At 48.8% G+C, this 15,482-nt stretch overlaps 1 protein-coding gene across 5 annotated transcripts in view; it reads left to right on the top strand.

Moving 5' to 3' along the window:
• The window catches only part of RCAN1 (regulator of calcineurin 1), a 42,572-nt gene that overhangs the window by 17,629 nt on the left and 9,461 nt on the right, over window positions 1-15,482 (top strand). Inside the window, exon 1 of one of the 5 annotated variants that reach the window (XM_074533744.1) lies at window positions 13,396-13,881. The exons of 3 other annotated variants lie outside the window; for them this stretch is intronic. In XM_074533744.1, the coding sequence (XP_074389845.1) occupies window positions 13,648-13,881 (234 nt within the window). In that variant the 5' untranslated portion in view covers window positions 13,396-13,647. Of the gene's footprint in view, window positions 1-13,395; window positions 13,882-15,482 lie in introns of those variants that run through there. One more of the 5 variants, XM_074533730.1, reaches the window with a different exon arrangement.

The following is a 15,482-nucleotide window of genomic DNA, read 5'->3' as shown; positions in this document are numbered from 1 at the left end:
TTTGAATACATTCAGATCTCCTAATGCAAAAATGCCACCAGCTCATACATCTGAAGCATGAGCTATTCAAATGGATCCTGTAAGTCTTCAGGAAAAACAGCTCCTTCTCGGCCCTGCACTTGGAATTTGCATTAAAAACCCATCAGGAGTTTATTGGAATCTTTATTTAATCCTGCAGTGGAGTCATTGTGGGGTGGGAATTGAGGATTGGCTTCCCAGGAGCTCCCTGTGCTGCCCAGCCCTGTTTCCATGGGCTCCCTGAGCGCTGCAGCTTGTGCTGGAATACAGACAGCCCTGGCATGGCCTGGCATCGCACAGGAATTCATTGTGCCCAGGCAATGGGCACGGCCCTGAGGCTGCCACAGCTCCAGGAACCCTTGGCCAGCGCTGCCAGGGATGCCCAGGCTGTGCCAGGAGCTGCATCACTGATCCTGGGGGTTCCTTCCACTCAGGATATTCCAGAATTCTCCTTTTGAAATGACAGCAATAGATGCAGGGAGCCTTCTGGAAGATTCTCTTCTCTCCCAGGAGCAGCTGTTGAATTGAGATGCAGAAAATCAGGAGGTGAAATGGGAGCAGGCCTGAGTTGGCAATTCACAGCCCTGGAATAGAGTTCTGGATTAAACCAGGAATTCTCACCTGGAAAAGGTGAGAATTTGAAATGAAGGAGGAAGAAATAAGATTGGAACTTCCAAGAGGTTTTTACAACAGTTTGTGGTGACAGGACAAGACCTGATGGCTTCAAACTGATGGAGGGAAAGTTTAGATTGGAATTAGGAAAAAATCCTTCCCTGGCAGGGTGGGGAGGGTGCCCAGAGCAGCTGGGGCTGCCCCTGCATCCCTGGCAGTGCCCAGGGCCAGGCTGGACACTGGGGACAGTGGGAGGTGTCCCTGCCATGGCAGGGCTGGCACTGGGTGGGATTTGGGGTCCCTCCTGACCCAAATCAGTTTGGGATTAAATGATAAACAAAATTGTCTCACGGGTTTTGGGGATGCCCTGAGGGAAATCTGCCTGTTCAAACCATTCCCCTCAGCTTTGTTTGTGCTCAGTGACCAGACTGTTCCTTCAGCACATGGCACCAGGAGCAGTGACAGCTCTGGGGGGCTTGCAGCAGCTGCAGCCCAGCCCATGGAATCACACCTGGGGTTATCCTGGCTCCAAGGCCACACCAAATTCCCCAAAAACATCTGCAACATCTGAGGAGCCGCCTCAGAGCAGGGGGCACCAAGACACGCCTGGATAAAGGGGGCGTTTGGCTCTTCTGGGGGGAGTAAATGCAGGGTTCAGGGCAGTGCTGCCTCTTTTATTTCCATGAACCTTGAGGAGTGGGCAGCTCTGCTGGAGAAACTCCAGCCTGCAGAATCTGAGGTCCTTCTGATAGGAAAGTGCAGGTGAGACTCAGAAGGGAAAACTCTGTGGGCCAGCTTGAGGCTGATCCCTCCCCTGTCCCTGTCCCTGTTCCTGGAGCACAGCTGAGGGAGGATGGGGGTGAAAGGGACAGGAACAAAGCTCAGGAAATCCCCAAATCCCCAGGGCTGGCACAGCCCTGCCAGCCCATGCAGTGCCAGCTGTGCCCACCTTGTGCCCAGCCCAGAGCACTCAGTGCCACCTCCAGGGCACACCTGCAGGGATGGGCACTGCAAAGCTCCCTGGGCAGCCCCTGCCAAGGCCTCAGCTCCCTTTCCATGGGTAAATTGCTGCTGCTGTCCCAGCTGAGCCTGCCCTGGCCCAGCCTGAGGCCGCTCCCTCTGCTCCTGTCCCTGTTCCCTGGGAGCAGAGCCCGACCCCCCCGGCTGTGCCCTCCTGGCAGGGCCTTGTGCAGAGCCACGAGGGCCCCTGAGCCTCCTTTGCTCCAGCCCCAGCCCCTTCCAGCTCCTCAGGGATTCTCCAGCCCCTTCCAGCTCCCTCAGGGATTCTCCAGCCCCTTCCCAGCTCCGTTCCCTGCCCTTCCCAGCTCCAACCCCTTTGACTTTCAGAACAGATTTGGAAGCAAAGCCTTGGTTGCTCAAAGAAAAAGTAATTGTGCTTCTTTAATTGCTTTACCTGAGCCTTTAATAGGCACTGATTGACTCTAGATTGAGATGTTGAGTAGGGAATACAGACAGGCTGACACAGATTCCTTCCTTTTGCTTTTTTTTTTCCCTCTATTCTGACCTTTTATCTTTACCTCCTTCATTATCTGGAATGTACAGGTGAGGTAAAAATATCTTGACTTCTTTGGTCTTCTCAGAAAAGTTTCAGTGAGATGGAATCATACTGAACTTCAATTTCCACCTGCCTTTGGTGCTGCTGTGGTGATCAGTGTGTGTGTCAGCAAGCCAGCAGGCCAAAGAAATCTTTGTTTTTCCTTGAATATTTAAAAGACTGGGATGCTGACATCAGGCTCTTACTGTAACATTATGAAGGTTTCACTCAAGAAATAATGATCCAAAGCCCCTTTTTGCTTCAGGCGTGATGTGTTTGAACATGTCCCTTCTTTCTCTCCTGAGAAAGTGGATATATAGATTATGAAGTGGATGTATGTTGTAGTTGTGATGGAGACAATAGAAAGCAACACTCCATTTTCAGAAGGCTTCAAACCTGGTTTTATTCTAGCAGGAATGGTTTTTATACCTTCTCACAAAACTCATAAATTTACTCTTTACTCATTGGTCAGGAAAGACAAACCAATACTCATTGGAACAGGCAGTTGCAGGTTTCTCTTATTTCTCCTTCTTTCTCTCTTGGTTTCTGTGTCAATGACCTTGGTAGGAAATTCTTTCAGGGGTGAACATGGATCCTCTGATCAGAATTCTCTGTGGCTTGCAGCAGTTCCTGTAAAACCTCTTCCACAAATAAATATTGTGAAGACTTTTCATATCAGGGCATTCTCCATGCAGTGAATAATGTGCTCTAACTCCATGATTCAGAATGCTGAACAATCACTTCATTAAAAGTATACTATATTACATGAATATTACAATAAAAAGATACTAAAAAGATTCTGTGTTATACTAAAGAAAAACTTGTGACTGTCTCCAGACAATCAGACACAGCTTTGAGTGATTGGCTAATCAATCAAAACAACTTTCACCTGTGTCTAATTAAAAAATTACTTCAGGTAAGAAATTTCTGTAACACATTCCATGTGTGCAAAACAACAGGAGCAGTGAACAGAAATAAGAATTTTTCTCCTTTTCTCTGAGGTTCTCACTGCCTTCCCCAGAAAAATCCTGGGAGAGAGAATTGTGTGTCTGTCTGTTCAGAGAATGTGAATGCCACCAGGCATTCCCATGGAATGGAATTATGGGATGGTTTGAGTTGGGCTTCAGAGCCCAGCCAGTGCCACCCCTGCCATGGCAGGGACACCTCCCACTGTCCCAGTGTCCAGCCTGGCCTTGGGCACTGCCAGGGATCCAGGGATAGAATTCCATGCCAGCCCTGCCCACCCTGCCAGGGAACAATTCCTCATTGCCAGGATCCCACCCAGCCCTGCCCTCTGGCACTGGGACCATTCCCAGCTGGGTTTGCAAAGGGATCCCCTGCCAGGGAAGGTTCTGGAAGGAACCTGGACACAGGGAGTGAGTCCTGAGGGCATGGAACTCAAATCACAGGGGGAAGGCAGAGGGAATCAGAGAAAAGGATTAACAAAATCTGGATTTGGGTTGGGAGGGACCTTAATAAAGATCTTCCAGTGCCACCCCTGCCATGGCAGGGACAGCTCCCACTGTCCCAGGCTGCTCCAGCCTGGCCTTGGGCACTGCCAGGGATGCAGGGGCAGCCCCAGCTGCTCTGGGCACCCTGTGCCAGGGCCTGCCCTCCCTGCCAGGGAACAATTCCTCATTGCCAAGATCCCACCCAGCCCTGGCCTCTGGCACTGGCAGCCATTCCCTGGGTGCTGTCCCTGCATCCCCTGGCAATTGTCTCTCTCCGTGGTTCTTGTGGCTCCTTTGGATTCTGGAATCTCAGTCTGGATCCCAGCCGTGCACAAGCAGCCCAGAATTGAGCTTCTGAGAGCTGCTCTCCTGCTGTGTGTTCATCACCGCTCCTGCACGTGAGAGCAGAACTGATGTCAGCTGGCTGGCACGGGGCTGTGTTAACAATGAGCCGTGTTTGGGTCAGTGCTCTGTACCTCAGTTATGCTGTGCTGCTGCTGGAAGGCAGGAATTGGGGAGGGATGTGCTTCCTGTGGGAACGTCTGGGTCTGGGGCAGCTCTGAGCGCCCTGGCTTTCATTGGATGGGGTTTGAGCAAAGCCCTGTCAGCTGTGGGGCTGCATTGAGGCACTGCTGGATCCTTTGTGGGGAACTTTCCCTTCTTCCCAGGGAAGAAGAGAATTAGAGAAGTGTTTTAGGGCGACCTTGTGGGGGCACAGCTGGAACTCTGTGCTTGGGAGAAGAGCAGGGAAGGGGCTGGAGATCCAGGAGGGGCTGAGGGAGCTGGAAGGGGCTGCAGAATCCCTGAGGGAGCTGGAAGGGGCTGTAGAATCCCTGAGGGAGCTGGAAGGGGCTGCAGAATCCCTGAGGAGCTGGGAAGGGGCTGGAGAATCCCTGAGGGAGCTGGAAGGGGCTGCAGAATCCCTGAGGAGCTGGAAGGGGCTGCAGAATCCCTGAGGAGCTGGGAAGGGGCTGTAGAATCCCTGAGGGAGCTGGAAGGGGCTGCAGAATCCCTGAGGGAGCTGGGAAGGGGCTGCAGAATCCCTGAGGAGCTGGAAGGGGCTGGGGCTGGAGCAAAGGAGGCTCAGGGGCCCTCGTGGCTCTGCACAAGGCCCTGCCAGGAGGGCACAGCCGGGGGGGTCGGGCTCTGCTCCCAGGGAACAGGGACAGGAGCAGAGGGAGCGGCCTCAGGCTGGGCCAGGGCAGGCCCAGCTGGGACAGCAGCAGCAATTTGCCCATGGAAAGGGAGCTCAGGCCTTGGCAGGGGCTGCCCAGGGAGCTTTGCAGTGCCCATCCCTGCAGGTGTGCCCTGGAGGTGGCACTGAGTGCTCTGGGCTGGGCACAAGGTGGGCACAGCTGGCACTGCATGGGGGATTTGGGGGTTCTGGGATTCCCTGAGCTTTGTTCCTGTCCCTGTCACCCCCCTCCTCCCTCAGGAGCTGTCACAGCCTGGCTGTGCTTGTGTGGGAGCTCCCTTTCCCCATCCCCCCGCGTTTGGGCAGCTCAGGGTTGTTCTCCTTGTGGCCCTGTCACCATTCCAGCAGCTCTGGGTTAAATTGCTCTGCAATGGGGTCCCTGCTCGGTGCCCAAAGGTGGCCCTGGGGCCGTGCAGGGCTCCAGCTGTGCTCCCTGCCTGGGCACACAGGACACACTTCAGGAATGCAGGAATGCCACTGCGAGCTCGTGCCCTGCTCTGCACCTCTCCCTCTGCTCAGTCTCATTTATAAATAACTTTACAGCTGCTCCCTCTCCATAAACCAGCCAGATCTTTGTGCTGAAGGTGCCCCCTCACTCAAGAATGATCCAAAGCCCCTTTTTGCTTCAGGAGTGATGTGCTTGAACATGTCCCTTCTTTCTGTTCTGAGTTATTTCATCTTGCAGCTCCACAGAGCTGTTAATTACTGTCTAGATGGGTTTTTCCCCTTTGAGCTATAAATTCAAAGAAATAACCTTGAAAAGGTCAGAGTGGAGCTGATTTTTCCTGAGTCTCTCGTGCTTCCTTTATTTCATTGCTACCCAATGCTTGGGACAAACCTCTTTTTGTCCCTGGGGGCTGCAGGAGCATTTTTAACAAATCACTTCCTTCAATTCTGCTGGAAATAGTTTTTCTCCAGTATGAAAAATGTCCTATTAACCCATTTTGTTTTCAAAGTCCTTGTCCTTTTCTAGTTCCTGACAAACAGAGGTGATCTTTGGAAAATTTCCACCTCTTCCCCCTTTTTTAGCTCCACTCTGAGCAAGGATTTCTATAGACAGCTATATTTAGAGAACCCTCAGCAAGCTGCAGAGGAGTTGTTGGAGGATTTCCTGCCCTTCCCTTGCCAGAGTTTGCTTTTCCTGGGGTGGCCTGAGCAGGGTTCCATGGTGAGCTGGATGCTGGACTCTTGTCCTGTCACCTCCTTTCTGCCACAATTAGAAATAAAAATCAGCACTGAAACTGCAGCTGCCCATGGGAATGTTCTTGATTACTTCTTTGTCATCTTTGGCCTTTTCTGTTGTCTTTGGCTGTTTCTTTTCTCTCACCCCAACATCTCATGGATTAATTATATTATTGCTGGACAGTCCTCCTCAGGAATTTTCATAGATTTTTAAAAAGCATCTTCTTGAAGGCTGGTGTGATGATCTGGACCCAAATTCTCTCTCTGTGGTGAAGGAAATGTTTCTTGGATTGACTTTGCAAGAACTTTCTCCTTCCCTTTTCTAATCTCCCAACCCAATTAGTGCAAAAGGTGTTTCATAATGTGCTTTTTCTACTATAAATACATTATCTGGAGATAATTTTGGAATGAGAGTAAAGCAGTTAATGAGTTTAAACAGAAATAAAGGCAGTAGAAATAGGCAGAGTTATTTTACAAACTCACTGACATTTATCCCTCTGTAACTTCAGGTCTGGAGAAGTGTTTGAGTTTGGAGTTTGTATTTGAGTCTGGAGTTTGTATTTGAGTTTGGAGTTTGTATTTGAGTCTGGAGTTTGGAGTTTGTATTTGAGTCTTGAATTTGTATTTGAGTCTTGTGTCTTAAGGTGCAGAATCCGCATAATTTTTCCCTGACTTTCCTGTGGGTTTGCCTGCCATTTTAGAAAATGAACACTCACTTCTCTCCTTCTCTCCTTCTGTTTGGAACAGGAGAAGATTTTCCTGGAATAGCTGGAAGCCTAAACCAGAGGTGCCACTGCACCCCAGACATGTGGTTTTCAATTTTTTATTGTCAGCTGAGTTTATCCTTTGCAGTAAATATCTCTGGTACCATTAGCCAGTGCTAACTGTGCTGAATTAATGCTCTGATAGATATTTCTGACAGTCTTTATTCTGAAAAGATCTCAGAATTTCCCAGTGCTGCAGTTTTAGAACCAGGGGCTCCTTCCAGGCAGGTTTGGGGAACACAGCAAAGGTAAGAAGAGTTTGAGGGAGCTGTGAAAGCAATTCACATTCTGACAGAAATTCACATCCTGACAGAAACACAAAGAGCAGAGAACTCAGAGCTGGCTGCAAAGTCTGAAAGTAGAAAAGTTGCAACAGTGCAGCAAGCAAGGACATGAAGCAATAGCTTGAGTTTTAGGCTTGGCTAAGACAGACCTTCAGACTGCAGAAAAATATGCTTAAAAAGACAGTAGAAGGTTTTAAACTTAATTCTGGAGTATTGTGTGTTAATAAGAAGCAGTCAAGCAGGCATTGTGTGCAGCAGGTGTATGTGTGCTTTTAGTGATTGGTTGGAACAATTATCTGTGAGCTTTAGCAATGTGTTGGAAAGTTTTTATAAGTTTTTAAAGTTTTTAAAGTTTTTTTTTTCTCTGTACCAGAGAAATCTTTGCCTGCTGCTGGCTGTACCTGGGCTTTGCCATTTTCCAGCTGTCTCAGCTGAGGCTGCAGTGGAGCTCAGGGATGAACCCAGCAGTCCCTTGTGCCCCGTTCCATGGATCCAGCTCCTCCCAGCTGCTCAGGCTGTACCAACGTTGGGCACTGAGGGCTGCAGGGCTGTGCAGCACCCAGCCCTGCTGGGTTACAGTGACCTGAGCAGGTCCCTGGGTGAGAGAAGGACCAGAATCTTGTTTCTTGATCAGAAGGCTGGATTATTGATATATAATATATGATACATTATATCTATACTAAAAAGAGTAAAGAGAGAGCTTGCAGAGACTGCTATGCTGAGAATAGAATAGAAGGAATCTAAAAACAAGAGAGTTCTCTGTCCCTGTGTTCCAGAGAGCTTGCCCTGTGATTTGTACACATGGAACATGAACCAGTCCCAGGTGCATCCTATTGCATTCCACAGCAGCTGATAATCATTGTTTACATTCTCTTGCTGGGGCCTCAGCTTCCCAGAAAATGAACAAGTCCCAAAGAAAGGATTTCTATGAAAAAATGTCTGCGACATCGGTGCTTGCTGGGCACAGGAGCTGCTGTGCCCCTTTCCCACTGATCTGGGCATTCCCTGGCTCCAGCAGGGCACCCTGGCACTGGGAAACCCCTTTGTGGCCTTGCTGTGCTCGGACTCCTTTGCTGTAAATCAGTGCAGGTCATCCTGAGATCCCTCACACTTCTGAGCTGGTTAATAAATTGGTTTGTGCAGATGATTTCCCTGCTGGAGGAATGGATTTATTTCACTTAATCTTCCTGAGGAATGCAGAAAATACAACCTGGGATATGTAACTTTAAACCACAGCTCTTTATAACCACGAAGCAGAAGTTGTGACAGAATTACAGAATGGTTTCAGTTGGAAGGGACCTTAAAGATGGCAGGGACACCTTCCACTGTGCCAGGCTGCTGCAGCCCGGCCTGGGCACTGCCAGGGATGCAGGGGCAGCCCCAGCTGCTCTGTCTGAAAGGAAACCTGGGCAGGATTTCTGGCTTCAGGTCTGACAGGATTTCTCATGAGGTAAAACAGGCCAGTCCTGCTTTAGGACGGTTTTCTGCCCAGATTCCTGCAGCAGCCTGAGCCCTGGCAGCCTGGCACAGGCCGTGCCTGGCATAGCTCCACACCCACTCAAGCCTCTGACTTAGCCCTGGAAATTTTTCCAATGCCAAGCACACCCAGGTCACAAACACAGGCAGAATTATCACTCACTATTAATGTTACAGAAGTTTTTGGAAGAAATTCTTTACTCTGAGGGCAGTGAGGGCCTGGCACAGGGTGCCCAGAGCAGCTGGGGCTGCCCCTGCATCCCTGGAATGTTCAGTTCCAGGCTGGACACTGGCACAGTGGGAGGTGTCCCTGCCATGGCAGGGGTGGCACTGGATGAATTTTAAGGTCTCTCCCAACCCAAACCAGTCTGGGAATTTATGATTTTTGTTTTGAGGGAATTTTATTTTTGTTGGGAGCAGGGGAGTGGTTGGGAATGTGGATTCATTTTTAGCCAGTAAAATGAGAGTAAGGCTGTGCCAGGAAAATGAAAGCAGTGTGATTTTCATTGTAGATAACTTGAAGATGTTTATCCGTGTGCTGAGGAAGGGCTGAGGCAGATGATGAACATGGAACAGGAATAGAAGCTGGGTGTTGGTAGGAAAAGAGCAGCAGGCCTGCAGTGGGAGGGCAGGGATTACACAAAGAGCACCTCCAAGGGCAGCTGGAAAAGCTGCAGGGAGGAGGGAGAATGGACTGGGTTGTTCTGGTTTGTGGCTCTTGGGGGTAATTTTATCTACTTAGAGAATTCCCAGCATATTTAAGTTCACATTCATTTCCCTTCACTTTGCTGTTGGAGTTATCGGCACTTTTTGTGACTTTTGCCTGATTTCTGCTTCTGTGGCCTCGCTTCCTTCAGTTCTGCGCCTTGCCTGTTCCACTGCATGTGGAGATGAAGTTGGGGAGGGAATTATGGCATTCAGTCCTTCTGTGTTCCCACTATTTCATACATTGATTGGACTCTCTGATTGTCCTTCCAGCCCCTAAGAAAGGTCCCTGTCACATTTCTGTCCTTGGGCAGTGCTGGAGGATCTCTCAGGTGCTCTTGGTGTTTGGGAGCACTTGAGGTTCTGATTGAGCACCTTGTGTGCAATTCTAGAGCTCAGTTTCCAGAATGTGAGCCCTGGAATGTGCAGCTTGCAGGGGAAATGTGAAAGCTGAGGAGGTGCTGTCCTGTCCCTCTGCTCTGAGCCTTTGCCTCCATTCCCAAAGTGCAGCAGCACCAGGGAGCCATGGAATGGAATGGGTGGGAAGGACCTCAAAACCACCCAGTGCCAGCCCTGCCATCCAGGGACACCTCCCACTGTCCCAGTGCCCAGCCTGGCCTTGGGCACTGCCAGGGATCCATTCCAGTCCCTCATTTCCATCCCAGGGAACAATTCCTCATTGCCAAGATCCCACCCAGCCCTGCCCTCTGGCACTGGCAGCCATTCCCTGGGTGCTGTCCCTGCATCCCCTGGCAATTGTCTCTCTCCAGCTTTCCTGGGGCTCCTCCAGGCCCTGCAAGGCCGCCCTGAGCTCAGCCCAAAGCTTCTCCTGTGCAGGTGAGCAATGCCAGCTGTGCCAGCCTTTCCTGCCAGCAGAGCTGCTCCATCCTCTGCCCATCCTGGAGCCTCCTCTGGGCTCTGCAGCAGCTCCAGCTCCTCCCTGGGCTGCTGATTTTGCCCTTGTTCTGCCTCCAGAGAAGCTGCCCTCTGATAATATCAGAACATCCAATCCAGGACTCCTGGGGTGTTGCAATGTTCCTGTCCCAGCCAGGGTTGTTTGCTGTGGGTACCAAACCTTCCAGGAGGGAACATTGCAGCACTCAGGTTGGGCACTGGGGCTTTTGGAACTTGGCCTCGTGGTTTCCACATCACCTCAGGGCTCCACTGCCCCAGACAGCTCTTCCTGCACCAGGGGCACTGGGAATTGGGGCTTTTCCTGTTGAAAAATGCTTGAGTTTAGTATTAATGATTCAAAGAGGTTTATGTAGTACACAGAGACCTGGCCTGAGCTGGAGGAGGGCAGGGCTGGGTGGGATCTTGGCAATGAGGAATTGTTCCCTGGCAGGGTGGGCAGGCCCTGGCACAGGGTGCCCAGAGCAGCTGGGGCTGCCCCTGCATCCCTGGCAGTGCCCAGGCCAGGCTGGACACTGGGGACAGTGGGAGCTGTCCCTGCCATGGCAGGGCTGGCACTGGGTGGGATTTCAGGTCCTTTTTGTGATTCCATGATTTGGTGCACAACCACGTCAAAAAGTGGTTGTGCACCAAATCATGTTTGATAGTGACAAAGTGCAGCATCCTACAAGTGATTCTTTGGGGCTTTAAAAAGCCAAATTAAAAACATTGTGTGTGTCAGTAGGACTTCAATTTTTCTTTTAAATCTGGAGAACACTGTGAAAAGATTCTTTTGTGAGATGTTGCATTTCTCAGCCCCACTTGGTTTGTTTCTAGTCCTGGATTAGCTGACAGAGTTCTGGTTTTGGGGTGGTTTCTGCAGTCATTTTCCCTGGCTCTCAGCAATGCCCAGCTGGCCTTGAGCATGGAACCAGAGAGATTTTTGCTGTTTTACTGCTCAGGGACAGGAATGTCCCCAGAGGTGCTGCTGTGGGCGCAGGCTGTGCCAGCCTGGAGCAACCTGCTCTGCTTTCTGATCAGTTCCCTGGCCCGTGGGCAGCCCGGCTGTGCCCAGGTGAGTCACGGCCATTCCTTCCAGGTGAGCATCCTGACCTCTGCTCCTCCCACATCCCCAGGGCACCTGACTGAGATTCCAGGCCAGGGACAGGGTTTGGGACGTGCTCAGTGTCGTTTTCCGGGCTCTGCGAATCCTGGATTTCTGTGTGGGATCTCCCATCCCATCCTCACTGACGGAATTCATCCCATTCTGCCCAGAAAAGGAGCTCAGGGGCTGCCCAGGGGGGTTTGGGGTCTCCATCCCTGCAGGAATTTCTGGATGTGGCACTCAGGGCTGGGGACAAGGTGGGTGATGAGATTTGATAGTCCTGAAGTGCTTTTCCAATTCAGTGATCCTGGGATTTTCTAGTGATGCCTTCCAAGAAAAGGTTCTGAAAATTTGTATTAAGTATTCTTTTCATGCTGTGGTAAATTCTACACCGAGGTAACCTAAGAACAGCAGAGGGTTTGACTTTAAATGGGGATTTAGCAAGTAGACCCCCTGAAAATGGAGAATAATCTTTATGTGAGAAGTTTTGTGTATATAAATATTGATGAAATCAGGTTTTAAACTTAGCACTGTGCATTGTTTGCAGGTATTCCCTAGAACCTGGTGCTTCTGTGTTAAACCAGAATGAACTGAAGGCATTTAAGATTTTGACTGTGTTGTAATTTTGGAGCTGCAGTGCATGGGAGAGTTTCAAATAGCTTGTGAAAGCTTCAGTGTAAACTTCATTAATGACTTGAAATGGTGATGAGGTTTTATTAGAGGTTCTTGCTTTTAAAAAAAACCCAACAAACACACAAGAAAAGACCAGAAAACCCTTACAAACACCTGTGTTCTGTGCTGCTTTTTGGGAAAGCCTTTGGGATTCAGGTGCCCCAGAAAATGTCAGGAATTGAGGTTGCAGAGCTGCTCCCTGCTGCTGTGTCTCAGGTTCTGGCAGAACCCTGCCAGGCTTTGGTAGGAAAAAGAGGCACAAAAGAAGCCCTGAGAAACCCTCCCTGCTGCGTGGGGCTGGGAAGGTGTTTAATGAGGCAAGAGCTGTAATTAATGCACAGAGCTGCTTTGAAGAAGCTTCCAAATGAATCCTCCTTGTGATGGCAGGAAAACATTTCCCCAGATCCATCTCTGCATTTCCACCTGTGGCTGTTTGGTGGAGCAAGAACTGAGCTCAGGGATTTGTTTCCCATCCCCAGAGGATCAGAATTGAGCATTTTCCTACTGCCTTCTGCCCAGCCCATTCCCCGAATTCCTGACATTTTCTGGGACACCTGAATCCCCAAGCATTTCCCAAAAAGCAGCACAGAACACAGCTTTTTGTGCTCTTTTCTTGTGGATTTCTTTTGAGGGGGGTTGGAGTCTTTTTGCTTTGTGTGTTTATTTATTTTTTTTTTTTAAGCAAGAACGACTAAAAAAAGCTCATCACCATTTCAATTAATTAATAAAGTTTAAACTGAAGCTTTCACAAGCTATTTGAAACTCTCCCATGCACTGCAGCTCCAAAGTTACAAGACAGACAAAATTTTAAGTGCTTTAAGATCATTCTGGTTTAACACAGGGTTCCACCTGTGGTTACTGAGTGAAACAAGAGCTGAGCTGAGGGATTTGTTTCTCATCCCCAGAGAATCAGAATTAGGCATTTTCCTGCTGCCTTCTCCCCATTCCCAGAGCATTCTACTGAGGCAGGAACATTTCCCTTTAACACATCTTGATTTTTCCACCTGTGGCTGTTTGGTGGCACAAGAACTGAGTTCAGGGATTTGTGTCCCATCCCCAGAGAATCAGAATTGGGCATTTTTCCTGCTGCCTTCTCCCCATTCCCAGAGAGTTTCCACCTGTGGCTCTTTGGTGGCACAAGAACCAATCTGGGGGATTTGTTCCCCATCCCCAGAGAATCAGAATCTGACATTTTTCCTGTTGCCTTCTCCCCATTCCCAGAGCATTCTACTGAGGCAGGAACATTTTCCTTTAACACAGGATGATGTTTCCACCTGTGGTTATTGAGTGGAACAAGAAGGAGCTGAGGGATTTCTGTCCCATCCCCAGAGCATCAGAATTGGGCATTTTCCCTGCTGCCTTCTCCCCAGAGCATTCTGCTGAGGAGGAAACATTTTCCTTTAACACAGGGTGATGTTTCCACCTGTGGCTGTTTGGTGGCACAAGAGCTGAGTTCAAGGATTTGTGTCCCATCCCCAGAGCACCAGAACCAGACATTTTCCCTGCTGCCCTGTCCCCAGCCCGCTGCTGGAGCATCCTGCCAGGGCAGGAACATTTTCCATGCGCGGAGCGGAGCTGCATGGAATTACCGCCAGTGGAAACTATGCTGCAAGAGGCGACAGCAGCTGCCCCGCTCGGCTCAGCCGCATTTTCCATGCTCCCGGTAATTAGCAGGGGGAAGCTGACTAATTACTGACGTCACCTCTTTCCAGTGCCGCTTACATTTTGTTCCCAAGCATGCTCAGGAATTGGCTGTCACCCACGGGATGCTCGCAGAGCTTTTTGTCACCAGGGGCTGGGCTGGCCCTGCTTGCCTCGGCTGCGCTTTATAAACGCTGCGAGCGGCGGCCGCGGCTCCCGAGCAGCTGCGGGGCCGCCCCAAAAATGCATTTCCGAAACTTCCACTACAGCTTCGGCTCGCTCATCGCCTGCCTGCCCGATGGGCAGCTCTTCACCCAGCCGGAAAGCAGGGTACGTGTGGGTTCTGGGGGTTCTGCTGCTGCTGGGTCCCGGGACAAAGGAGAATGGAGAGTCTGGCTCCGTGTTCTTAGAAGGCTGATTTGTTATTATATTCTGTTGATTCTATTATGTTTATTAATTCTGTTATATTAACTCTATTGAACTCCATTCTGTTAAACTCCATTCAATTCCATTCCATTCCATTATATCACATTCTATTATATTAAAGAATGCTGTACTAAAACTATACTAAGGAACAGAGAAAGGATTGCAGATTCCTGTGGTGTTTGCTGGGTCCCAGGATGGAGGAGAATTGAGAGTCTGGCTCCATGTTCTTAGAAGGCTGATTTATTATTATATTACATTAATTCTATTGTATTAATTCTATTAAATTCCATTCCGTTATATTCCATTATATTATATTAAAGAATGCTGTACTAAAACTATACTAAAGAACAGAGAAAGGATTGCAGTTTGCTGTGGTGTTTGCTGGGTCCCAGGACAGAGGGGGAATTGAGAATCTGAATCCACATTCTTAGAAGGCTGATTTATTATTATATTGTATTAATTACGTTCTATTATATTAATTCTATTCGATTCCATTATATTACATTCCGTTCCATTGCACTACATTATATTCCATTCTATTATATTAAAGAATGCTGTACTAAAACTATACTAAAGAACAGAGAAAGGATAGAGACAAAAGCTTAATAAGAGGGAAATTGCAGTTTGCTGTGGTGTTTGCTGGGTCCCAGGACAGAGGGGCAATTGAGAATCTGAATCCACATTCTTAGAAGGCTGATTTATTATTATATTATATTATATTATATTATATTATATTATATTATATTATATTATATTATATTATATTATATTATATTATATATTCTATTATATTAAAGAATGCTGTACTAAAACTGTACTAAATAGTGGAGAAAGGATGCAGACAGAAGGCTCAACAAAATACTAATTAAAAACTCGTGGCTGCCTCCTCAGTCCCAACACAGCCAGATGGTGATTGGTTATTAAGTAAAAACAATTCACATGTTGGATAAACAATTTCCAACCACAGAACACAGCAGAAGCAAAGAGATAATATTGTTTTCCTTTTTCTCTGAGGCTTCTCAGTTTCCCAGGAGAAGAAATCCTGGGCAAAGAGGATTTTTCAGAAAATATGACAGGGACAGTTTGCCATAAAAGTCTTGGAGGGTGTGCAGCAGGCTGCTCTGATGGGAAGGATTCCAACTCTGGGAATTATTCAATTTTAGCTCTTTGTGGTTGGGAAAATTGTCTCAAGTTTCCTTCCAGACTTCTTGGACTGTGTGGTGTATTCTGAATTTTCAGCAAGTATTTCATCAGTTCTGGAATGGCTGAATTCATTCAGGGTTGGTGGAGTCCCCATCCCTGGGTGTGTTGGACAAAACCTGGGTTTAGTGCCAGGTTTATTTGAGATTCAGGGAACAGAACAGGTTGGACTCAACGATCCTGAAGGGCTCTCCCAACCTTGTGAGTCTGGGATTCTGCAATTCTGATTTTGGAGAAAAGGGCAGGGCACAACTCTGAGCTCCTGCATGCTGGGAGTCAAAACTTCCCATCAAGAACCCTCCTCA

The sequence above is a fragment of the Zonotrichia albicollis genome, chromosome 2 (assembly GCF_047830755.1).
Source record: "Zonotrichia albicollis isolate bZonAlb1 chromosome 2, bZonAlb1.hap1, whole genome shotgun sequence".
Lineage (NCBI taxonomy): Eukaryota > Metazoa > Chordata > Aves > Passeriformes > Passerellidae > Zonotrichia > Zonotrichia albicollis.
Note: the sequence above shows the minus strand (reverse complement) of the source record. Positions and strands in the feature narration are given on the sequence as shown.